This window comes from Typopeltis vanoorti, chromosome 16 (genome assembly GCF_054136105.1).
Source record: "Typopeltis vanoorti isolate ZY-2024b chromosome 16, IOZ_Tvanoo_1.0, whole genome shotgun sequence".
NCBI classification, from domain to species: domain Eukaryota; kingdom Metazoa; phylum Arthropoda; class Arachnida; order Uropygi; family Thelyphonidae; genus Typopeltis; species Typopeltis vanoorti.
Window position 1 is genome coordinate 65626066 of NC_143564.1, and position 27812 is coordinate 65653877.

General features: G+C 34.0%; 1 protein-coding gene across 5 annotated transcripts in view; it reads left to right on the forward strand.

Annotated features, from left to right (window-relative positions):
* The window catches only part of LOC150098087 (DENN domain-containing protein 1A-like), a 224361-nt gene that overhangs the window by 23721 nt on the left and 172828 nt on the right, over nt 1-27812 (forward strand). For 4 of the 5 annotated variants that reach the window (XM_090406168.1, XM_090406169.1, XM_090406171.1 and 1 more), the window contains exons 6-7: nt 9706-9775; nt 24149-24244. In XM_090406168.1, coding sequence (XP_090262294.1) covers nt 9706-9775; nt 24149-24244 — 166 coding nt within the window. The remainder of the gene's footprint in view (nt 1-9705; nt 9776-24148; nt 24245-27812) is intronic. The other variant, XM_090406172.1, reaches the window with a different exon arrangement.

Genomic DNA, 27812 nt, shown 5'->3' on the forward strand with positions numbered 1-27812 from the left:
ATAACTTTAATCAAAAATTAGCATACGCATATTTCATAAAATTAACAGTACATGATGTATGACATCAGTGTGGAAGAAACAAGCATTTCAAAAAGAGACAGAATACAAGGCATATACGACAGTCAGTTAACCTGTAACAGCTAGAAGATAATTTAAAATTGCCAAGAAATTATATTCTTGTTTAACTCTTTACCCAAGTGTAAGCAAACAAAGTTTGCAGGTGAAATATCTTCACAACCAGGCTACTTGTATAGAGAAGCAGTTGACTTCAAATCAGTTGCCTTGATATTCCATAATGCAAAGCACACTTATGAGATCTCAATAAAGGTCAAAATTTGTTTTGATAGTAACCTTCTCTTAATGCATGGCAACATACCTGTCTGAAAGGACTTTTCCAGCAGCGTGCAAATAACAGACAGAAATATCGTTTTCACAGATCAGAACCACCAAAACAATCTGGTATATGGCCACACAGCACAGCCCATGTGGCATAGCACACAGGATTCATGGATTCATGTCAGTGATGACCTGGTCATCACTCCATGTCAGTTGATGATTTGGTGGGGGGGATATATAAGGGAGTATCCAAGCTGTATTTCTGTAAGAAAGGGATCAAAATCTCTGCAAAAGCATATCAAGACACTGTGCTGGAACCTGCGCTATGGCCCTGAATAACACTTTGTTTCACAGTAGGTAGTGAACCTTTCGACAGGACTCAACCCCTGCATACAAGGCGAGAACCACACAACAGTGGTTGGAGATGAATGTGCCCACATATCACCATTTGAGTGGCCATCTGGAAGTCATAATCTAGATCCATTGGATTTCTAATTGTGGTCAGAGTTAAGAAAGTAGCCTGCAAGAAACAACACCCCAGTGAAGGTGCATTTTGAGCAAGCAGTGGCAGCATTTCTATTGAAAGTTGTGCATGCCATTGACATGCAGCCTCACAGACTTCGGACGTCTGTGCAGCAAAGAGGGACATTTTGATCATTGAGTGCTGGCTGCTATATGCATTTTATACATGTGGTTTATGTGTGCTGAAAGCTGTAATTGATTTAATGATAAATTAAAGTTTATGTGCTGTTCAACTTGTAACAGTATTTATGGATAGACTAGGTATCTGCCAGTAACAATAAGTTTTTTCTATAGCGCGGTTAGCGTAGTGGCTATGCGCTTCGCAACCATATGCCTGCGGAAGGAGTGTCCTAGGTTCGATTCCCGTCGGTGACGTGAGGAGCTGAAGGATCTTCCTGAGCCATAGCCAAGTTAGCCAGTCTTGGGCACGGACAGCATGGTTTTTTCCCCAGTTTATTCTGGGGTTTTTCATCCCGCAAAGCAGGCAAACTGGCCTTGAGAACTCAACACTACAGGCCATAGGATACACCGGGGCATAAGGCTGACCACCTTATCCTGTAAACAGAGTGAGGTCCGATGATCAATGGACCCTCGACACCACAAGGTAAAAGAGAGTATAAGGAAGATGATGATGATGGTTGACAAGCGTACTTGAGGCTGTGCAGGTAAGCAGGATGTCCAAGAAGAGTAGACTCCCAGAACTCTCATTTCCATTGTGAACTAAATTCATGGATGGAGACTGTTGATTTGTTGTAAGATGGATGTGGTTGATGTTTGATGTAGTCCATTTTCAGAATGAGTTCAGATAGCCTTATTCTGAAAATGAGGGTTGTAGCCAATTAATGGAATCGCCTCCGTTGTGTATTATCCATCAAATAATAGGCATATATTTCTCACAAAAGGATACTGCAGTAAAATGCATGGTTCTGATCTCATACATCTCAAGCATTTACAAACCCATCAGCAGAATCTTGAAGTTTCACCTGACACCCACATATTTTCCAATCAACAAAATTCCTAATTTCTTACCAACTTCAAAAGCCAAACTTTTGCCTCTGTTTCTGGCTGGTGTTTACCATATTCCTTATGAATGGAATCTAACATACTTTGAACAGTAGGCCACTTGACCAAAAAAAAAAAAAAAATTTGTGAAAAATATCAGTACTACATTGAATACATTAAACCTCAAAAGTTAAGTGTTGCACAACACTGTATTGAGACTAAACACAGCATTCTCTGGAATGCTGCTCACTTCTAAAGAAACAGTTTTAAATATAAATGCCTTTTCAAAGAAACTTTCAGAGTCCCTGTTACATTGTCTCTTCATCCTGAAAGGTTTGGTAATTCTCATCTGATGTAAAATCAGAAATTATTAATTACTTATTTGATATGATCTTTCCAGCATAGAGCACTTGTACTTGATGTTATAAGTTAGCCCTCAAGTAGTAAAGCTGTCAATTTACATCAGCTTTTCAGTTTTGGTAGGAAGATGCTGTCATCTCCTAGTAACCTTCCCAGTTTTTTCAATGTTCAGAGGATTCACAATAAACAATAGTCAGATTCAAGATGCCCACTTGCTGAAAGTGTAGCCACTAGTGCTGAGGAAATTGATTGTATTTTGACTGGAATCGAGTCAGATTATTAATATTTGGATTCCGAGGAAAGCAAATAAGGTTCAGATAGTAATTTTGAATGTAGTAATATGTTTGATAGTGTTAAAAATTTTGATAACAATGCTGCTAAATTTGCTAATGACATGTTGATAACAGTGCAGTTGTTAGTGATTCAGATCTTACTGCTTCACTATTCTATTCTCCAGCAGTCAAAGTGACCATGAAGTTTCTAAACCAAAAAAAAAAATGACTGAAGGTAAAAAAAAAAAAGAAAGGTATTTTTGTGGATCATTAATTTGATTTAAATGTAGTAAACATGGTGTCAGTGTTACTGCATTATCAATGAACTGGTTTAGATAAAGGGAATAGCTACATGATGATACTGCTAGATTTTGCAAAGGCATTTGACAAAATACCACCTGAAACTCAGTTATGCAAATTACAACAAATGGTGATGAATGCAAAACTGGTTATATGGATATGAGGGACAGATTCCAAAAAGTAGTACATGGAGGACCAGAATCCATGAGAAAGCAGGTGACTAGTGGTGTATCGCAAAGCTCTGTGCTGGGACCACTAGTGTTTAATTTGTACATAAATTCTATAAGAAATAAGGGAGATATTCAGTTGTTTGCTGTTGATACAAAGTTGGGTTAATCAAGACGATGTAGAGAGCTTGCAGGATGATTTAAATAAGCTGACAGTATGGACAGACATAATGGATGCAGTTTAATGTGGAAAAATATAGTCATGCATTTTGGGATAAATAGATTAGAAGTTGTGCACCACATTGATGGACCTGTACTCTAGGAAATAGATGAGGCTAGGGATTTGGGAGTGGTAGTAGATGGATTTGAAGTTCAGAGAGTGCATTGCTGAGGTTGCCAAGGTAGTTCATAGGATTCCTTGGCTATTGAGAAACATACTAACAAGCAGAGATTAAGTTAAGAAAGTTAACTTTCATCTTTATAAAGCCTTGATACTTCAACATCTGCATTACTATGCTTGTGTCTGGTTACCTGGGTTTCTTGAGGATGAGGAAGTGGTGAAGATGATCCAGGAGTGAGTGACCAGGATGGTTATTGCCTGTGGAATATACTTCCTGTGAGGATAGATTGAGGGTTTATCGGTTGGTTGTAAAAGTTCATTGATAGGTGAAAAAAGAGGGGATATGAGAGAAACTTTTAAGTTAAAGGCTTTTTATAGGATTGATGTAGGGGAAATATTTCAGCACTTGGCTATAGAGGGGAAATAGAACATTAGGTCATCTCAGAAATTTGGGTAAGAGTGTGGTTTGCAAGGGTGTGTGGACTAGATTTTTTGCTTGGAGAGTGGTGAATGAATGGAATGGGTTTGCCTGAGTCAGTTGTGAGTGCTTTATCTATAATAATGGTTTCAAGGAGAGGTATGATAGATATTAGATATTGTGTTGATAATTTGAGTCTTCCACGATGAATCTTAGGACTTCCATGTGAGGTGTCCATGCAATAATAATAATAAGAGTGAATTGAGAGTGATTATTTCAAACTTTCAAGGATTTTTTTTGACATGAACTTGTAAAAAAAACATTACTAATGAGATTAATAATTATCATGAATTTGTTATCACTGAGGCAAAATGGAAACCAAAAATAAAAAAAAAATGGTGAACATAACATTTCAGGAGTTGTGTTTATTTTAAATTCTAATGTCACATGCACAAATAAAAAATGAAAGGTTACTGGTAAATCACCCCAAATCCCATTACTCTAAAGGCCAATTTCTGGTAAAATTATGCATCTGGATCAGTTTCATCTGCTTTTGAAATTACAGATTCATTTAATCTTTTCTTTTTTTTTTTTTTTTTGTGAAAGTCAAACTCATTCTGCAGGGGGTGAGATAAACTCAAAGGATTGACGGAATGTCATATTTGCTTCATTCTCTCTCTCTCTCTCTCTCTTTCTCTGTTTTTGAATTACTTGTTTGTTCCATTCTGATGATGTACTATTGATTTTGGCATGAAATATTTGTTTGCTAATTTTGAATAAAATTATATACTGTGTAGAAAGTTTTTTTCATTTAGCTACAAAGTAAATTATACTTGCTAAGAAATTATATTCTTGTGTAATCCTTTACCCAAGTGTTATCAAACCCAAGTTTGCAATGAAATATCTTCACAACTAGGCTACTTGTGTAGTATAGAGTCTGTTGTGGACTTCACTTCAATTGCCCCAGTATTCCATAAGGGAATGCATGCTTCCTTTCAAATGTTTAAACAAAATTGACAGTGAAGTATCTTTGCAACTAGGCTACTTGTATATAAAAGCTGTTGGCTTCACTTCAGCCACTCTTTAATGCTTAATTCTAAGCATTAAGCGAAAGTCCCTTCGCAAACTAGTTTCAACCTTTGTTGAGGTATCATAAGTGGTAACCAATCCCAGAAAAGTTATCTGGGTAGTGTAGTGATCCTTCCCTTAATACTTAACAATATACATGTCTGCAAGGAAGTGTACTTTGAATTATAAGGTACTGAAGCAGTTGATATGAAGTTAACTGCCTCTATATATAAGTAGCCTAGTCATTAAGATACTTCACATGCAAACTTTGCTTATGTTTGGGTAAAGAATTAAACAATATAATTTCTTAGTTATTGTATCCATTCTCCAGCCAAAAGGCTGAGAGTTTGGATCCTGCTTTGGGCATGGACATTTGTGACAGTTTTTTACCTTCATACATTCATATACAAATATATAGACATTATTCTCTTTTAGACGATGTATTATTACTGAAGTTTTTCATGAAGCTCCTCTAATTTCAAATCAGTATAACAGCATGCAGTATTGATTTTAAACATATGGACTACAAATTAGCTTTTACTATTAGTGGCAAACTGGCTACTGTTCTGAACCCTCACCAAAATTCATACATCCAAAGAAATATTTGATTACCACAACATAGTGTACAGATTCCTTTGCCAACCAGATTGTAATGTCATGTCTGCAAGAGCATTTTTGCAAGTGTAATTTTTATAACTATAATAATAATAAAAAAAACATTGATAAAGCAGAAATTGCAATCTATGTGTCCAAACAAAATCGCATCTCCCCCCCAAATTGAGAAACCCACCATCTTAGGCTTTCAAAATAATGAAATTAAGTTATGGATTTCAGGAACTATAGTTGGTGATAGCAGTTCCATAAACCTCCATCACCCCTATGTGATTTTGGAGAATTGGAAGCTCCACAGTATTAAAATTGCACCCTAGTTTCAGCTAATAAAAAATGACTAGCGATTTTGATGTAGCCATTTAAGTGAACTCCACCACCTTTTTTACTTTTCATCTCTCATTTCCTTCTCTCAGGAGAACACTCTTCTCAATACTGAGGACAACAGCATATTGAAACAGCTCATATACTGTAATTATGAGATATTTTTATTTATCCAATCCTTTCTGGGATTTTAAATTATTTCTCTACATTATTTATCCTTTTTCTGGTGTTTTTATTTATTTTTTCATGTATTTCTATCTTTTGCAGTTTGCAATTGATTTCTGCCTTTTATGGTCATTCAGCTTCCTTCTTAAGTCTATAAAATAATAATAAAATGATTAGTCTTAGTAAAATGATTAGGTTTATGAAGATAGAAGCATGAAGTACTGCAGCTTCACTTTAAATATGATTTCAAGGTATGTTTTTCAAAATTTATTATCTATTTCATAATAGTTTTAATCACTAAATCCTAGGTCTGTGCCAGTGTGTTCAACACTTAGGGGTGCTCCTAAACAAAATAAGCATGCTATGTCATATTGATATAGACATTCTCCCAAGATTGACTGAGTCACTGTGGGAAAAGTAAACCTATCCTCCCTCAGGCTGAATGTAATGTCATATCATCATCATTTCTTGGCAAGTATAATTTAGGTATTGTTTGTCTGACATGTTTTGCTCTTGATTACTGTGTTGCAAGTTCCATTAAAACTAAACAGTTGTTTTTTTAACCTGAACAAAATATTTCTCATTCCTAATTTTTTAAGTATTTTGTTCTTCTAAAGAAGACTTAGCTTCTTGTTACATAGTGCTCCTGAGATCCTTGGATGTTGCCAAAATGGCATATTAAAATCAGTATTCAGGATACTTTCAGCAATATTAATGTTGCAATTATTAAACATAATTATCAGTTGCTTGTGCAATTTTTTTAAGAGCATGTTATTCTTAAAAGATTGGAAGTTCAGTTGTTCTTGATTACTGTATAGATATATATTTTATAGATCATAAAATTACCAGTAATTAGTATATTTTGTATTTTTTTTCATGAAATTTGCCTTCTGGTTGGTTTTTATGTGTTATTCCAAATTGAAAATTAACCATTTATAAATCATTTTCCCAGTGATTAGTTCACTATTATGTTTTACAGTTACATAAATATATGACAGTTATAAAATAGGTTCTTGCTAAAAATTTTGAGCCAGAACATAGAAGATGATAATGAATGTGATGACATGCACATTACATGTGCATGTCATCATCTCCCAGCCAAAAGGTGTCTTTTGAGCATGTTATTCCTCCATAAGAAAGTGGAGGATCCACATTAGAGGGATCCTCCACCTTCCTATGGTATAGCCTATTTCCACAAACAGGGCTCTGTGAGGTTAATTTTGATGTATTATGAACATACCATCCTGATTTTCAGAAAATGCCAAACAACCTCTAGTCGGTAGACAACTTTCATTACCTGGCAAAATGGCCTTGCTTATTGGAAGCAAGAAGTGGGTATTGCCATGTTTCATCTCTAAAGTAGAGTGTGGTTTCTGTCCCATTCTTCTTACATGCAGTGAGGGTGGTGACCTTTTTGAGGTCACCACCTTCACTGCATGTAAGTGAGAGTGGTGACCTTAAACACCCTCTCCACACCATAATTATTCATTTAGAGAGCTGCACCTCTTCTGTTTGAGGGTATAACAGTAAAGCAGTGTGTGCTATGCAGGCTTGGTCATGAGATAGTATACAGGGCCAAATCTGCTGCTAACTTTTTGGCGCTACCTGATGGGAATTATTTTCCACCTGATCAGGTAGCCTCACAAAGTGTTACCATCAGGTTTGGTCTCATTAACTGAAGCCTGAAAGCTGCTATGCTAACGAAGCCTTGGTATAGCAGATTTCAGGTGGCACCATCAAGACAATCCTTGGATTAGAGTTTGGGCACTCCCTGTGAGGTGTTGGTCATGGTCACAATACCGTCACCATGAAAGATGGCATAAAAAATTATACTGTCGATGCAGTTATAAATAAATAAACTGAAAATCTTCAATAAATATCAAAATATATAGCAACAATTGTGAAAAACAATAAAATATATCCCCCAAATTCACAACACAACAGAATTCCATGTAAAAAACAATCCCACATAGACTTTTGCAGCATCCAGGACTATACCAATACTAACTGTGTCTCACGACTCACAGATATCCAAACCTGAACTGTTATTCACCAGTATGACTCAAGTGTCATCCTCTATGACTGCAGCTCTCCTAAATTTTCTATATTAGCAGAATTTTTGTCACATTTGATATCTCATGCTAAATCTGATGTGGTTTCTTAAATATTGATTACTCATGTTGATGTTTAGTGAAGAAACACCCACATCTAGAGATAATAATTACTGACTAATTTTGTTTGGCTAATTAATTATTAAGCCAGTATTTTTTCATGGGACAAAGAAATATGACTAAGCACAGGCAGACTAGCAGGAAGGAAAATACAGACTGATATGAAAGGCAGGATCTGCAGTCCTAATTGGTGCCTTTTATGGATGTAGTGATGGAATCTTGCTGAAAGTCTGAAGATAAATCTGCGAGATTTTTGATAAATGAGGCAGCCAAATTTGGTCAGATATGGCAACTGTTGTAATGCTGTGGTGGATTCCAGAAATAGTTTCTCCAATTTATTATCTGCTTCTGTATGAAAGGAACATTCTTTTTTAAAAAGGAACTAGTATTGGCAGCTTTTTTGTAAGGAAAGAAAACCTAAAACCTTTTTCTTTCAAAAATAAAAGTATTATTTCCTAGTGATTTCAATTGCAAGTCTATTTTTGTAACTTCCTTAAAAACAAAAAAAAATTTTTTTTAATTGAAAGAATTTTTGATTTCAGTTTCTGCCTGAAACTATATCAGAAACATTTTTTGCAGCAGAGGTTAAATGGGAGTTATGATATTTTCCAGGAGTTTTATCTTATAATAGGAAATAATTAGTCAAACCATTATATCATTTTTTCTCTCTTAGTCTTATGAAGACAGTCCCGTTTCTAGAAACTAGTATAAGGCAAACAAGACCTTTATATCACCCTGTAGCACTAGTGATGACCAGTGAAAAACCACTGTAAGAATTCTCAGTTAATTAGAAATAAATTGACTTGTCAGGCTTCTGTATAATTGTTAGCATCTTGGCAATTTTATTATTTGTCATAGACAAGAATCCCTCAGATTATATAAACACACACAGGTGTGTGTGTGTGTGTAAATTTCCATACGGGATGCAGTTCAAGAGGAAAACTGTGCATGTGAATGAGTAGGCATGAATCATCATCATCAAATTCCTGCCATGTACCCTCAAGGGGTGTACAGGATATGATAGTACTACATGAAAAATTTACATCATTAATTTTGAAGAAAGATATGAAGTTCAAAAATTTTTCTCCCTAGATTGAAGAGAGTGTATATTGAAACATGAAAAAAAAAAAAAAAGAGAAATAGCACAAACACTTTCTCCTTTGAGTTATAATCTTTGTTATATCAGAATAAAAGCTTGTATATATTTATAGTTGTCATGGAATGAAACTATGCCAGATGGACCTTCATACTTTTCATTACAAGCTTTGGATGCTAAGTAAATAGTGTCTCTGCTTTATAACCAACTGACTGTGGATTTCATTCCCTCTATGACATGGATGTTTGTGGAAGTCATTAAGTAGTAATAGTAGATGAATTTTGCTGTCTGGCATGAGACTGCAATGCTATTTAATGGAGTTCTGAAGTAGAATGAAAAATAGTGTTTGATATTTGTAGGGAATATTGACTATTATGTTTTTACCTCCTCTCAGTACTAATGCTATAACTTTTCATACTTTATGGAATGGAATTTTTGCATTATTTTCGTTTATCTGGGGGAAAAAATTAACTTTTAATTTCATTTATTTTGCATTATTTTTAATTTGTTTCTTTATTATTTGTTATTTTTTAAGTTGTTTTTACCTGTTTACAGCTACCTTCCTTGGCATGAAACCTTCTACAAAATTCTGAATCATGCTGCTGAAATAACATATGATAAAGAGGTCAGATTTTCTGAATTTGAATAGCTGCTTTTCTTCAAGACTGATTTAAAATCTGTTCTGTTTTCTAATTAATGCTGAATAGATATTGATACAATAATTTTTTTACGTAATACCTGACTTTCTTGTAACTGACTATTAAATTATTTCAGGAAATTACAATGTACACTAAATATTAATTAAAAGAAAACTTTAATCGATACTTCCTATATTTTGGCAATGTTACATTGCCATCTTCATGGGAACATAAAACTGATATATGCATGCAGGCACTAACAATGAGCAAATGAGGCCGAAGAGAGTGACTAACATTGTTCCTAGAGTCCTAAAGGTGCCCCCTAGTGGGCTAAATTGGGTTGCGTTGGCTGTTGGGCTAATGTTCTCATGATGCAAGCTTCCCAAATTTTGGGCAGTTTCATGCACCCAAATTTGTTAAGGTTTGGGAAGTTTTTTAGAGCTGAGGCTGATTCCATGAACAATCTTTCGTATTTATATTTGCTGCAGTGTAGTAAAGTGACTTTCTTCCAGTGTATTCTGTGGTGGGTATCCAGAGCATGGTCCACAAGCCCAGAATGGCTGTATTGGTGAAACCGGATGTAGCCTTTGTATTCAGATATCTGGATCAGATACCCCCCCCCTCCTCACAACAATATGGGATTATAAAAACCCTATATAACAGAACAAAATGAATCTGTTCAGATGACAATGCCCTAACCACTGACCTGAATCACATCCTTAACACGTTCTTAGCCAATGGCTGCAACCTCCCCAAAAAAATCCAGAAAATATTAAAACCAGTTAACCACAACCCTCCTTCCCCACTTCATAACAAAGATTACACTAAATCTATCACCATTCCTTACATCCGGGGCACCTCTAAAAAGTTAATCAAAATCCTAAAAAAAAATGACCTGACAACCTATTACAAACTATATAAGAAATTGGCTTCCTTTATCTGCTTCACCAAAGACTAGCCACTTCCCCTAGACCTAATGGAGTATACCAGGTCCCTTGCAGCTGTAAACTGTCCTACCATGGCCAAACATTCAGGACAGCTAATATCAGGATATCTGAACACAAAGACTTCATCCGGTTTCACCAATACAGCCATTTTGGGCTTGCGGACCACTCTGGATACCCGCCACAGAATACGATGGAAGAAAGCCACTTTACTGCAGCAAATATAAAACAAAATGTTGTTCATGGAATCAGCCACAGCTCTAAAAAACTTCCCAAACCTCAACAAATTTGGGTGCATGAGACTGCCCCAAATTTGGGAAGCCTGCATCATGAGAACATTAGCCCAACAGCCAAGGCAACCCAATTTAGCCCACTAGGGAGCACCTTTTAGGACTCTAGGAACAATGTTAGTCACTCTCTTCGGCCTCATTTGCTCATTGTTAGTGCCTGCATGCACATATCAGTTTTATGTTCCCATGAAGATGGCAATGTAACTTTGCCAAAATATAGGAAGTATTGATTAAAGTTTTCTTTTAATTAATATTTATTATACGTTGTAATTTCCTGAAAAAATTTAATAGTCATGTGTTACCAACACATAAGCTTATCTACAAGAATATTTTGTACCTGTTATGGGGTTTGAATTGTTGTCCATCCTACATACTAACAATTATGATGATAAATATTACAGTAATATTAAACATTGATAAAACATAAATATATGTCATAATCGTTTATTTTATTTTCAGATTTTATTTCTTTAAATAGAATCAATTTGATGGCAAATTAAATTTTAATTTTTTATATAACAGTACTTCATGGACTGAATGATTTATGTTCAGATTTATCATATATTTCCAAACTGAAAACAGAGTTTTAATATCTTCAAGTTAAGAAAGATGAATAAACTAGAATTTAAATCATCACAGTTGTTTTACCAAACATTTTTATTGTTGAAAAATACTGAGTTTTTATTAGGTCATTATGATACAAAGGTAAAATAAAATTAACCAATTTTATTTTACTAGCAATTATAAACTATAAGTCAACAAGTAAAGCTTGCAGAAACTGTTCTAGTTTAAATAATACAAACATGTGGAGACATTGGTAAGTGGAAGAACTTGTCTACTTTCCAGCATTGTTTGGAGATGATTTGCTGAAAAGTTTGAATTTGGCATGGGAAGAGATCTGATAAGATTTCTAGATGTTGTTAGAATCAGTCCTTAGTTCTTATGAGAGCCATGAGAAAAAAATGACCATGGTTGATTCCTTTGTCTGATGAAAAGGGAAATTGTCTTTTAGATAAGGTATAGAGCTCTTGTTCCAACCAATGTCATGATGTGTATGTGAAGAGTGATGAACCAAACCTGAATCTTTTTTAAATAATTAACTATAAGTAGTTTATATCAGCTATGAATGATTAGCTAGGTCTGACTCGTAAATTGGATATTATCAGACTTTAAAAAATAGAGCATTAAACATACTCAAGAATTGAAATTAAAAAAAAAATGACTTCAAATCTGATTTCATCGGTTCTTCCAAAATGGGCACTCAGAGAAGTCACTAAAGAAATTGTTATTTTTCAGATGAACCATCCCCTGTGTTAACCTGGAAATCAGTTACAAATGCACAGTTTCCTTGCCATACATTGGCAACAAGAAAAATAGTGCAATTATTAAAGTCAATCAATGTCAGAATGGCCTTCAAACTAATTAACACTTTACAAAGTTTCATACATTTCTAAAGATGGTGTTCTGTTCTACAAACATCCTGAAGTATACAAGATTCCTTGTTCTTACAGAATGCTGTACATATGTTCAAATGGAGAGAAGTTTCGAAATCCATAATAATAATAATAATAATAAAACATGCAAGCAATTTGGAAATAAAAAGAAAGAAGTGGACTCATAGTACACAGCCTCACAAAACATCACATGTTAGATTGGCAAGCTTCCTCCATGTCTTACTGAGAAAAGAATATTTTCATCAGATTGTTCAGAGTTCTGAGGTCACTTGCTCACACAGCACTCTAAACAAAAACCAAGGTATTTCATCATTCTTCGTGACATCTGGAAGTCATTAATTTATGTATGTAACATTTGTGATAGATATCTCTTATACCTACAGTCACATACAGTTTGCATGACAATGTATAGACTGCATGCGATATGCCTAATGATACACATGATTAAATTATCAGTTCACTGCTTTTCAATTTATTGAAATAATGACTGTTGGTAATATTTTAGTTTTGTTTTTGTTAAATATCTTCTTGAAGATGCTGTCAGCCATAAAGACAGCAAAAAATGTTGGAGTGTTATATCATTATTTTTCCTATAATAATTTTTTTATTTCCTTTATGAATTTTCCTCTCTACAATAACTACAAGACTTACAAAATTGCCCTGACTAATATCTGTATCACTTCTTACGTGTTCATTGTAAGGAAAGTAAATTCTATATCTCTAGCCGATTCCTAATTTTACTCATGTGCTTACCCTGACTGTTAAAGATTATTCCTTGCTAAAAGAAACGAATCCTCTAATTTCTTTCTGGGGCTGTCTCCTCTTCAGATATTGACAAATTTATTTTTTAAAGCTGTGCCAGCATTATCTTAGAATAGAGGGGACTCTTATTCAGGGAGACTTTTCCAGACTCTTGGTGCACATAGGTGAATAAATTTAGCGCTTAAACTCATAAACTAAATGCTTTACTGTGGCTAAGTAAATTCTGGTTTGCAGTCGTAACCTCTATCCTTTCTTTCATCCCCCCCCCCCTATGGTTCAGATTAATGAGTGGTAGTTTTGGTTCATATCACAGGCAAAACTCAGGTATAGAAGAAAAAAACATTTATTGGAATCTAAAGACATAATATACACTTAGACCAATCTCACTTTCAATTAGTTCAGTGACAAGCTAAATCAAAGTGATTAATACTCTAATGTATGAACAATAAATCCTTCTTTTAAGTTAGAGATTAAACACACATAATATACACATTATACACTTCTAATCAATATTTTACCTACTGTGTTAGTCTTGCATATTAAGCTAGTCACAATCATCTATAATCATTCCAGACAATTTGTTTTATGGACATTAGCCACTGCTAAATAATCACTTAAAGTTCTTAAATACTGTCCATACTCGATTATTACACTACAATGATCTTTCTCTTTTACCGACTGGGTAATTATACAACAAAATCTGTACTTTACCATTTCTTGGGGCAGGATCTCCAGGTCCGTCTGAACTGTCCTTCTTTGTTTGAATTACCTCTCAATACTTCCATAAGCCTGTGTTCACGTGGTGGGTCACTATGATCATCAGATTAAGCTATGCTCTGCACCTGGCGTTATTCCCTTGTCTATTCTTGATCTGTTTCGGGCCATGCTCTTTTCTAGCTGCTGGTTCATAATATACGTTTGCGATATTGTTCCGTCAGAACTTTCAGCAAAGGCAGCATATGCCAACATCACACACTTTAGTATCGGAAGAAATTCAGACATTGTAGGGAAAAGCGCATCATGCTATCGCCAAGAAACGTCATCAGGAAAACTTCCAGTCCATGGGAGAAGTCGAAACATCATCCGATAGGCAAGAAAAAAGCCTTGAGAAAGGGTTGCAAACCGTTTTTATTCTCCCATCCTTCTCCCCTTTTTAGCACCCTGTTACTTGCCGCGATAGCGCCCTCTTACTTTTCCGCAGGAATTTCAGTACATCGTGAGATTTCTCGTAGCGTCTTCCGGGAAATGAATGTGCGTCGCTTTCTGAGATTGCCAATGCCTCAGGCCCACCCGTAACCTTTGGACTATTGTTTACATCTAATTTACCCATTCATTGTATACATGATGCATTCATATAATATTAATTTATACACAAAGTTCTTTACATGGTCTTACAATTCTACTAAAAGAAGGTAATTCTATTTCCATTTACAGTTAGTACTTTAATTCTTTTGCTCGAGTACAAGTTTTTTCTCTCAGCTGATTTTTCTGATTTGTTAAATCCTGAATGAATTATTTCTTTAATAAAGTTCTCCATTCAGGATGTAACAGGAGTAACATTCATAGTTAAACCAGAGTTTTCTCTTTTCTGAGCTGCATCTCTGAGATATTCTTTGTTTCTAATCTTAAGCCTTCTAGACGCTGACCTATGTAGACAAGACCACAGGAACAAGGAATTTTGTAAACATCAGGATATTTTGTGGAAGGAGCAATGTCTTTTGAAGAGTGGACAAGGCTTCAGATGGTAAGACGAGGTTTGTAAACCACTCTGATATAATGATGTTTGAGGAAACTGGAAACGTTAGGAGCAGGATAAATTAGAAAATAGTTTTTTTTTTTTTTTTAACCAATTTCCTGAAGAGCAAGATAGTGAAGTTGCAGTTCTTCATTTTCTTTCTATTACTTTTTTAGGATAGAAATTGGTTTGTTGTTTTGGATTTACAGTTGAAACAACTAAGGCTACAAGGCCCATGTATTATGTGTGTGTGTATTTGTTCTGGCAGATTTGCCTATTTTGTGAATGAAAAACTAGAGGTGTTTCCAGGAAGGGAAACTCTGCCACCTCCTTTAAGATAGAATAGCATGTTTTTAAGAGCGTGAATGATTCTATGATGATATAGGGATAATGGAAGTAATGTCTCTTTTCTGTGTATTGGCTTGTCTAATGTGAAGCTGTTGTCAGCATTTTTTGAGATGAATATATCCAGAAAAGGTAGCCATGCTTCACTTTCAATTTCCAATGTGAATTTTATCATTTTTAATGAAATAAGGTGAGTGAGGTAAGGAAGCTGTTTAACTCAAGAATGCTATGTTTCCAGATGAAGATATCAAAATCTTCTTCATCAAGGGTTTAGATTGGCTGATGCTAGAAACTATTTTTCAAAATTTCTATAAAGAGATAAGCACACGGGGAAGACCACAGCTTTCTTATGGCCAGGCCAAAAAATTGGTTGAAGAATGCTCATTCCATTTAAAGTAATTAAATTGGAAGCAATGTTTAAATAGCTTTGCCACACCAAGAGGGAAGAGGTCTTCATGAAGTAAGAACTTCTTCAGCTGGAACATTTGTGAACAGTGAAATGATGTCAAGACTGCAAGAATGTCTGATGTGATCAAGATGTTGGATAGTTTCTGAATGAAATATGCAGAGTTTGTGATGAAAAAATCCAAATAATGGTGAATGTGGTTTTTTAGCAAATTTGAGAAACATTTGGTTAAGTGGTAAGTAGACAAACTTATTGCATCCACTGTTGTTTTTAAAGATGTACCTGCATGGTGTATTTTTGGGACCCTGCACTAGGGTAATAATCTAGGGCAGTGGTTCTCAAACTTTTTACCTCTGAGCCCCACCTGACAAGAGAAAACACTGTCAGCCCCCCCCTCCCCGTTTTATTTAGCTAAATAGAAGTCATACTAAATTTGACATTTTAATATTTATTTTGTGTTTTCTACATACTATTTAACAGTTTTTGACACAAAATAATTAAAGTATCACAATATTAGGCCTACAATAAAATTAGTTTTAATATTTGCAATTAACCAAAATATGTACTGAAATGAAACAATATTTAACTAACAAGTATTTAATTTTTCATTGTAAAAATAATCAAACATTTAAATGTCAAACTCTAATGTGATGGATGGGCCTGCTTTTGAGAACAAAGTTTATCAAAACATGGTGTAGTATCAGAAATGGCCACTCTAAGTTCTTTAGCAATATTTAGTCTTGAACGATACTTTGACTTCATAGCTGCCAAAGTAGAAAAGCCTTTCTCGCATAAATAAGTTGTTACGAAAGGAATAAGGATCTTCAATGCTTTTTGGCTCAAAGTTGGGAATTCCTTGCCAATAAAACCTGTATCATCAAAAGTTTTTCTTTCTGTATTTTTATTTGTTTTTATTTTTAAAACTGATTTAGGACAGTTTTAATTTTTATCTGTAGGAAAGTATGCCACACCTCCCCTTTCAAGCTATTTGCGCCCCTCCTGGGGGTCGTGCCCCACAGTTTGAGAACCACTGATCTAGGGGCATGGTGAAGCAGTCTGAGGAGAGAAATCTTTGATTGATAGCCAGCTGTATTCATTATTACTCTGGTGTTGCCTTTGTCAGCCTTAAGAACATGTTCTTTTCTTAAATTGGAAAGAGGCTCTCCTTTCTTAGTTAGTGATATTTCTTTACAGAGGAGGAGGAGATTGAAGAGAGAAGGGCTGTAACTGGAATTTAATATCATTAGCAGTATTCCATGGTAAAGAACTAAAAGCCTTTTCAAAAGGTGATTTCCTATGAAATGTGCCTCGGAGTGACTGCAAAATTAAAACTTTTTTTTTTTTTTTCAGTATATTGTTTTATTTTTTAAACTGGTGTTTAAAAAATGGATATATTCACTATAACTTTATTATCAGCATAGAGACCTCTGAATTTGAGCTTTTTATTGTAAAGGACCATAAGCTAGTATTAGCAAACCTAAGAATAAAGTTAAAATCTGGAAGCACTTTTAGAGTCAAAAGGAGGCTGAATGTAAAAAAACTACAAGACAACAATATTCTAAGAAAATATCAACTAGAATTAGATAAAAACCTGAAGGAACTACCAAAACAGAATATAAACGTCGAAGAACATTGGTGCAAATTAAAGGAAATAATATTAAATTTGGCAGAAAAAACAATAGGTTACACAGAAAGAGAAAGTAAAAAGGATTGGATCTTGAATGAAATAAAAAAGTTAAGCAATCAAAGGAAAAGCATGAAACTAAAACAGAAATGAATATAATAGATTAACCAGAGAAATTAGAAAACTAGTTAAAAGAGACGAGAATAACTGGTTAGAAGAAAAATGCAAAATGGCAGAAAAGCTATCAAAAGAAAATAACCTTCATGGATTATATAAACAAATAGACCAAATTAGTAAGGCACAGACAACAAAAATTATAATGATCAAAAACAAAGAGGGACAACTAATTGAAAGTAAAACAAAAAGAATGACTAGATGGGAAGAATACTTCAAAGATTTATATAATAAAAACAACTCCGAGGATATTACAATTCCAGCCATTGAAATGGAAGAGGAAACAAATATCTTTACCAAAGAAATAATAGCGCACAGCATAGAAAAACTCAAGACTAGGAAAGCATCTGGCATTGATCAAATGCATGCAGAATTCTTAAAAGCAGGAAAGGAACAACTTTTGGAACCATTAAAAACATTATTTGAAAGGATCTACCAAAATGAAGCAGTGCCTACTGATTGGACCAAATCAGTCATAACTCCTATATACAAAAAAGGAGATAAAACAGAATGCAATAATTACAGAGGCATTAGCCTCCTGAGTATTCCATGTAAGGTTTTTACAAAAGTACTCCAAAAACAAATTAAGTCATATATAGAACTGGCACTAGGAGAAGAACAAGCCGGTTTCAGACCAGGGCAAAGCACAATTGATCAATTATTCACCTTAAGACAGCTAATAGAAAAGACACTAGAGTACAACCAAAGTTGCTACATAAATTTCATAGACTTTGTCAGGCATTTGATTCAATCCGTAGAAGAGAACTATGGAAGAATTTGGAATTCCCAACAAAACCATAAGAATAATAAAGAATCTATATGAGAAATCTGAAAGCAGTACAAATGGAGGACACCTTAACCAACTGGTTCCACACAGAGAGCGGAGTAAGACAGGGATGCAATCTGTCACCAGGCCTGTTCAATCTTACACTGGAAGACGCAACCAACAATGCCTTAAATGAAGACTCCAGAATCAAAATATACGGGAAAAATTTGACAAATTTAAAATTTGCAGACGACATTGCATTATTTGCAAGCACAGAAGAAAATCTACAGCAAATTTCTGATAAAATAAAGGAGGAGTGTATAAAATCTGGATTAAACATAAATATAGACAAAACAAAAATTACGCAAATAGAAAAAAGAAGCACCAATCTGAAAATTGAAATTGATAGTAAGAATCTAGAGCAGGTAGAAAACTTCACCTACCTTGGAGGAGTTATTGAGTACAATGGTGAAATTATAAAAGATATAAACAGACGAATCAGTCAAGCATCCCAAACTTTTGGAAGACTTAATAAAATATGGAAGTCAAGAGACATCAAACAAGTAACAAAAGTAAGAATCATTGAGACAATGGTCCTCCTCTATGGAAGTGAATGCTGGAATCTCAAAAAGGCTGAAGAGAAAAAATTATTAGTTACTGAAATGGGTTGGCTAAGAAGATTACTTGGAGTATCTCTGCTGGATCGACTAAGAAACGAAGACATAAGGAAATGACTAAAACAAGAAATAACAATAATAGACAAAATCCAAGAAAGAAGACTGCGATGGTGTGGCCATGGAAACAGAAAGAGTACTATCTAAATCCTGAATACAACGATGGAAGGTAAAAGATCCAAAGGACGGCCCAGAATTAGATGGATAGACAAAATAAAAGACGACCTGAAAACCAAATCACAAAAAGCAACACCAAACTGGACAGAATTGTTTGGACTCTCCCGGCACAGACAGAAGTGGAAAGAGTTCATTCGGCCTTATCATCATCCACATAGATGATGGAAGAGAGAAGAAGATTGTAAAGGACTAAAAAGTTTTTAATTTGTCTGTTTTTGCAGAATTAGAATATGTGGTTATATGAAGAGGTTATCTATTTATCTAATTCATGTTCTATAGTTCAGCATTTAAAGAGTTGGCTAGGGAGCAATGCAAATCTAGCCATAACAAATCAACATTACTGACGGTATATTGTGTTGACTAAATCTTTCACATAAAAGAGTGAATAAAACATATGTGCTTGGCTCTCTTAGAATGAAATTTGCTTGAACCAAAACAAACGTGTTTTATCCAATTCCCTCCCCACTTGTGTACTTGGTATTGAATAGGATAGTTATTTAATCAGGCTACTTTATTGGAATGCTATAATATGTATTTTCAGAGAATGTACCATTGGCCTGGTTGTTTAGTGAGGATCATGCAATAGGGAAGATTTCAAAGGAGTGGAAGGAAGGCAGAATATTGTCAGCATAAGAATGGTGCTAAAACAGGTTTCTGGTTATAGAGAAAACTTTCAGTTAGAGTGAAGGTATTGGAGAGATTGTCTATGTATAAAATACAGAGATTCAGAATCTTGGAACTTTGCTTCAGGAGATGGATGAGATTTGGGATCTGAGGGTGAAGATAAATTCTGTTGATCATCGCCCATCAATGAAGTTTATATAGTACCTTTCAAGAACTGTGAAGATTACACATTGTATTGTTATTACAATAAGGAGACACTAACAAGTAGAGATAAAAAAAAAAGGTTGTTGTACTGCTGTACAAGAACTTGAACAAACCACACTTTGACTGCTGTGTGCAAATTTCATCCTAGTTTTTGTTGTGATGATGATAAATTGCAGGGCGTTGGCCGAGTGGTTAGCATATTTGCTCTACAGCCAAAAGGCTGCAGGTTCCAATCCTGCCATGGGCATGGATGTTTGTGATTGTCTGTGAAAATACTAGTAGTGGTGGGTGGTAGATGGTGTTGGTGGATTGAGTGGTGAAGACAGAGTTGTAGAGTAAGCCCTCCCTCGATGAGTCTTTGGACTCCTTGGAGGTGTCATGTAATAATATTAATAATAATAATAATAGTGAGTAGGCAGACAAGAAATGATATGAGAGAGATTTTAAATTAATGTGACAGGGTTTTACCAAATTAATACATGTGGAGAGAGAGAAAAGAAGAGAGGAAGATCATGCCTGGAAATTATATAAGATTATGGTGAAGAAATGTGTGTAGTAATGTTTTATGTGGAGAGTGAGAACCAAGTATAATGCATTGCCAATGTCTATTGTGAACGGAAATGACTTTAAGATATGTGAGAGATGTGTTGTCGGTTGAGGGAGATTCCCTCTTCTCTAGTGAGTTCTGTTGATTCCACAGGAGTCTGTTCATAATGTTAAATGTACATGTGGAAATGTTCATTGAGAAAGTGACCCATTATCTTACTAATTTTTAATAAATGTTGAAACTTTAAGGTAGTGGTTTTTCTCTATCATACTGTATGAAGAGTGACAACAGTAAATTGTGTTGAGTCTGAGAAATACTATTGCCTTAAAAATATGTCACTTTTGAAGTGATAGAATATTCTGCAAATCAGTATATGCTCTAAAGAAAATTTTTTAAAAAAAAGGATCTGTTGTCGAGCATATTTTTACCCTAACTGTATTATTATTTCAAACAAGCATTTGACTATGTTAATAGAGAAAAATTACTCCAAATTATATATAATGAATGTACAAATTATGAAATAATTAGAATACTAAGTTATATGGTAATATCAGAATACAACTATACAATGCGAAGAGAGGAGTGATGCAAGGTTGCCCACTCTTGCCACTACTTTAACTTCTTCATTGATCTTATTAATAATACAGCAGAAGAAGAAAGGAATAGTAAGCTACAGATGTATTGCTAATATAAAATATTCAGATGACATTATCATAATTGCAAATACTAAACCTAATCTACAATATCAGATAATAAAATCAGAAGAAACCATTAAAAAAATATGTCAGTTGATAATCAGCAAAGCAAAAATAATGAGGATAGGAAGTAACAATAATTTTAAACACCAAAGTAATAAATATTAAAATAAGTAAAGTTTTAACTATTTAAGTTCATTGATCGCATCTACTTTAAACGAATGATGAACAGTAATGACTAAATCATAAAAAATATGGAAAAGTAATAAATTACACACCCACATGAAACTATACCCACTATCCTTTAGAGCTGAGACATGGACAGTTAGAAAAGATAATGAAGGAAAAGTGCTAGCCTTTGAATTGAAATTTCTCTAGAAAATTAAACCATACTGGAGAGAATTCAGATAATTAAATGCACAAATTAGATGTGAATGTGTTAGATGACATACAGTTATGTATAATATCAAACAATAGTTGGAATGGTTTGATCACATAGCCAGGATACATCCAGAGAGACTAGTGTATCAGATACTGGATTGGGAGATAAAATGGTCATGATCCAAAGAAAGTCCATTATTAATATGGTTTTGTCCCATTATAAACAAACCGACTTTATAAGCCAGACGATGATGAGACATCTTGCCTAAGACAGGAGAAAATGACAAATTATTATCCATGAGAGACGCGACCTGTCCTAGAACAGAAGAAATAATAATAAGAGATTATGTACAACCAGCACATAAATACATGTGGAAAACATTAATTTATTATTTTGTTTGCCTGTTTTATAACACTTATGGCCATGGACTGTAATCCCTAAAGCATATTTGATATGATTAGTTATTAATAAAATGTGCACTTATTTAGAAAATTAACATATTGCTTCACTTTTTGCATTATTAACAGTTATGATCATCTCATCTGAATCAGGTTTGTAATACGATGTATTCTAATTGTAAATTGATAGAGTATAAAGGATCATTGCTCTATTAATTGCAAAAAGTGAAGCAACACATTATCAATTGCTGCCTTGATTTGCAAAGAACAATAATGTCAATTGCATGGAGTATGTGGGATGAGCTGGACCATGGAATTGTAAACACAAGGCTCGTTATTTTTAATAATAGTTTCATATTGTTCTGGCATTCTAATTCATCTCATATAGTATGTTCCATGCAGTTGAAGTAATGGTCTTTGCCAAACAAGGCAGTAATCATAGCATTGTGTTGTCCTCAGATACTATATAAAAGTCTAGTTTCATAATATGGAGCACTGTTTTAGTGATGTATCAACCAAGTTCAGTTCTTTGTAATTGTCATGTTTAGATAACTGGGAAACATGTACCATATTTGTTTTGGACATAGCCAGTAATCTTAGTTTGGAATTTTATGAAGCTGTGGCATGATATTCTCATCACTTATTATTATTAACACCAGGCCTCCATGGAGTCAGAAGACTCACTGCAGGAACAATAGACTGTCACATGCAAAACTCATCAGACCATGCTTTAAACTTATTCAACCTGTCTGCATTCACCATACTTCAAACAGTTGTGCATTTCCAGCCACTCTATGAAAAGAACCTACTCTTTACTCCCTTGCTCACACCTTCCGTATATAGTTTCTAGGGAAGGTCTTGTTTGGAAATCATTTTTATAGGTTTTTAAATTTAGAAACTAAATTTAAATTTAAATTTAGTTTCTTGATCATTGTGTAGGTTTTCTCTTGCCATTGTTTCTGGACTTGTGCATTGCATCTTTACTATAACAGACTCTAAAATATTTCTTTTTAATGAGCACAGGGATGTCTAGAAAGCTTTTTAGGCAAATTTGCAACTTACCTTATTAAAAGGGGGGGAATAATCAGCACAGAAGTTCCTATACTTCTCATGTTCAGTTTTATTTTCCTTTTTTATAAATTGGAGTAGAGCTGTCATTGTTTCAGTCATCAGCTACTGCAAAACTTTTATGCCACCATATTTCAGATTGAATATCATCACCTCCAGCTTCCTTTTCATGTTTCTGATAGCTATTCCTGCCTCAAATATCAATATGTACTCCTGGATTTCTTTCTGTCCTAGGAGATCCTCCATGGAGAAAAAAGACAATGTAGTTCCATAAGTCTCATTGTCCAGTTTCTTAGATTGAAATTTGCCCACATCATCCTACTTGAAGTTAAGAAGTTTTTCTCCATGATTAGTGTTGATTATTATAGTTACTCCCTCCTTTTCCCTGATTCTTAGTGTTTGAATAAATATCTTGCTCTTATTCTGGTAAATTTCAAAAATTTTAAGTTTCTTGCTATATTTGGCTATAAAATATGGATGGATCCAAATTATCCTTCAATTTAATATATCTTAATTTTGTCAAATTGAAGCCCTTTGGATATACTTAGTAATTGATTATGCACCTACCAAGAGTTTACTTATGATGAATATAACTTTCTAACATAAGATTGCTAAGGTACCAAACAGGAAGTTTTTGCTCTCTTTAGGTTTCTGTCTAGTCACTGAAAAGACCATTAGGCCTGTGCACTCTAGTGGTTTATTTGCTGTCTCGCCATTTTCAACTTGAGAGAGTGACCTTTTTAGATCACTTAAGTTTTTGTAATTCACAGTTTGAACAATTTGAAGTGCTTGGTCTCTGATTAGAACCAACAGTTCAAAACAGTTGTCAGGCCACTGCAACCTAATTTAAAAGCACTAATAAAAGGCAAACATATTGATGCCTGGGTAAAGAGTTCATGTCTTTTAAGTAGTGCATACCAAGGCAATTCTAATGCCGAAGGTTATTTTCTCATATGCTCTCCAGTAAGTTTTGAAACTTAAGTTTCTTTCTATATTTGGCTATAAAATATGGATTGGCTCCAATATATTCTCCATTTTAATATCTTACTCTTATTATTTAAAAAGCAATATTTAATATTCTGTCATTGCAGTTAGGAAATGACTTGGAATTTTTGAAGGCTGTTTATGAGACAAAAGTTCCTGGACCTGGACTACAGCTCCATGTTGTTTGCAGTAAAACACAAAATGTAAGTATAGGAGAATGCATTGATTAATCAGTAAAATTCTTGTTTGATTAACTGAAATAATTAGTTAATAATCAGATAAATGTAAAATAAACTATTTCTCTGAATAATCGTGGCAGTGATATAACTATCATACTTGAATACCCTGCAAATTAAGGGATTTCTGAGTACTTAAGGGTTCAGTAAAAGTACTGAGGTAGCCTGCAAAATTGCATAGAGACTCATCTAGGCTATCAAGAAGACTGATGGCTACATCACTTGTTATAGTGCAGTCTATAAGGTAATCTTTATGATCACTTTCATGAAGTATAGATTCCACAAAAAAAAGTAATAAAAAAATTGCATTCATGCCACTGTTGAAGCAGGTGGGAGATGAGGTTCATTGCCTGGTGTGAGACTACCACCCCCACTTATTGGAAGCCTGAAGTGACTTGAAAAAGTTCCATGTTTAATCTCTTAAGCAGAGTTTCCAGATTATCTAAAATTAAGTAAACAAATTCAAAAATATATATATAAAATTAATAAAAATGAAAAAAAAATTCTCAGCCCACCCATGGTATGAATGTACTATAGATTTATAGAAGCCTTTCATGGGTGGGAGCCACATTAAAAAATAAAAAAAAAACTGGTTTAAAGGAGCAGCAGAGAGCTATTAAAGCATTATCCAAATACCAAAACAAGAACAACTCTATGAAGATGTTCAGAATCAGGTCATCTTGGCTTTCTTGCCTATCTCATTTTCTCAATCATTTACCTCAGAAGATATGGCTACTCATCAGTACGCTGCAGCCCAATCTGGAGTGTCTTTCTCCACATGAAAATGTATCAGTATGGTTAGGACCTAGCATCTATTTGCATGTGTTAACCTGTTACCAACTATCATCTTTCCAGGAATTGTAGAACATAATGATGCATAGCACAATTATCTTTACACAGTGATGCTTACTCTATAGTCATTTTTTTTTATCTCCCTAGAAAGAAATACCTATAAATAGCATTTTTTAGAATTTTGCTGAAAATCCAACATGGTTACTATTATGATAAAGAGCCAAGAGGTTATTTTTTTTCGGCTATTATTATTATTATTACTATTATTATTTCTGTTTCATATTTTTGAACATCTGATTTTTTTCTCCTCTCTTCTGATCAGTCCAATTTTTTTCCAGTTTTTTTTATTTTCTAGCATTTTCTGATTTTTCATAAAGAATATTGAAATTGTTGCTTTGCTATTGAATTCTTGATAATGCTTGTTATATATAAGCTCTTGCTCATAAGAGTACAATGGCAGTTTATAGTGACATTGCTATATGTCAACATGGAAAGCAAGCCAAAATTCACAATGTTATGTAGTGTGAAATTGTTTTCCAGCTGCAGTTGGAAAATAGTTATACCATTCCTTTTTAGTGCGACTTAGTGTGCAGCATTCACATTAATAAAATCATTGGAATAAATCTTACTGAAATCACTCAGTGCATTCAACCTCTGTATATTGAGGTTACCTTCATGAATACAATAACATATATACACTACTGTAAACTATCCTACCACAAAACATTAACCCCCTTCTGATTGCAGGAAAATGGATGCAGTTATGGCAATATGCAGGTCTTTGAAAGTCTTTGCATTCTTATACAATGAACAATGTAGTATATACAGAAAGAGTTACCAGCATTCTTTCTGAAATGCTGGTAACTCTTTCTGATAAAATGTGATATCAAATAATAGTTGGATATCATTTGGAGGAAAATGACAATACATGCTATTTGCTGCAATTAAATGATTCACAGTTGACAGTCTTGCTGAAAAAAATAAAAGTTTGCAGCTGACATTCACCAAGATATGACCAGGTATATTTTGAGAAAACTAGTTACTTCTTGCCTTTAGACCAGGGGTTGGCAACCTTTAACAGACTCGCGAGCCACATTCAACTTTTATTTTTAATAATTGCAAGCGTTTAATTAAGAGAAAATAGTGAGTGAAAAAAAAAAACTTCTTAAGTTATCAATTTTATTATATCAATCTTGAAAAACACAGAAATATTTAAAGTTTGAGATTATGAGATAAAGTACAATATTCTTGTAATGATGTCTGATATATTCTTTTATAACAGCAACAGTTTTATGACAAATAAGACAAAGGAGATTATCCTCATTTTCAATAAAGAAGTGCTTGCTATTCCATTCATCATTAAACTTTCTTCCTTCATCTGCAATTTTATGTTTTCTTGAACCCATTTTTGAAATTATTTTTAAGAAATATATATCCTCTGAAAATAATAGTTGATGTTATTGAATTATATTAAAATACAGACCAGGGAATGCTACTGAAAACGTGCGCCAAAATCTCGGTTTTCATCAGATGAAGTCACCTGGTTATCCCCACACACGGTTGACTCACACCAATTTGCACAGCGATATCATTAAGTATAGGTATAAAATTATTTTTAATTTATTATTCATATTATAAAATGTAAAAAAAAAAAAAAAAAAATCAGCTAGCGCCTTTATAAAATGTATTATTTACATAATTCAGCATACATGCCATGTAAGTATGGTTATGGGCCGCCAAACGTGCAAAATTTTTGGCCGTCTTTTATGGGCCGCCAAAAATGCATGTTTGGGCGGGCTGCCGTTTGCCAACCCCTGCTTTAGACCATAGATGATCTGTGTTTGGAGGTACAAGCAGCAGCAGCAAGCAATTCTATAAGAAAATTATACTTATCAAGAAATTATATTCTTTTTTTCATACTTATTTCACCCAAATGTGAATAAACAAAAGTTTGCACTTGAAATATCTCCACATCCTGGCTGCTCTCCACAGGAATAATTGACTGTTGAAATCAATTACTCCTGTGGAGAGTAGTTGACTTCACTTCAAGTTGCCTTTTGTGTGATCTGCATTTTGTCCCTAATGCAGATCACACTACTGTTTGTAGAAGCTTGACTGACAGAAATATCAGAAGTCACTTATTTCCAAATACAAAATGGTGATTCACACCATTTTGATAGTTGTAAACTTACATGTGAAATACATCATATTTTTGTTTACACTTCAAACAAAGCATACTCAAATAGTTCAACACTCTAACCTGCCTTTTTTTTTTTTTCTTTTTTTTTAAAAAATTTGGAATTCTTCTGCACATCATAAAATTTAATAAAATTTGGGATTTATCTCAGATTTTATTGATTCATACATACATGAAGTGTCCACATAGTTCAATTTTGATTTCAGTTGGACTATTTTTATTGGCAAAATTATTTGATTGGATATAATTCTGTATGACTGGATGGAATTTAGTGAAAAATGGTACTCAGGATCTCTTTTAAAATTTCTTGAATCATTTCATTTGGACCATAAAAAAAGAAAAAAGTATGTCTAGCATATACATTAGGCCAAAATGGATAGATGTGTCATCAATATGTTATAACTTTTGATGCATTTGTCAAATTTTTCCAAAATGACCACTAACTTGATAGAGTTCTGTGGTAACATAAATTTATCACAGATATCACAATACTTCTCATGAAAACTGCGAGTTAATACTAATGTAAGCTTATCATGTAGTACTATC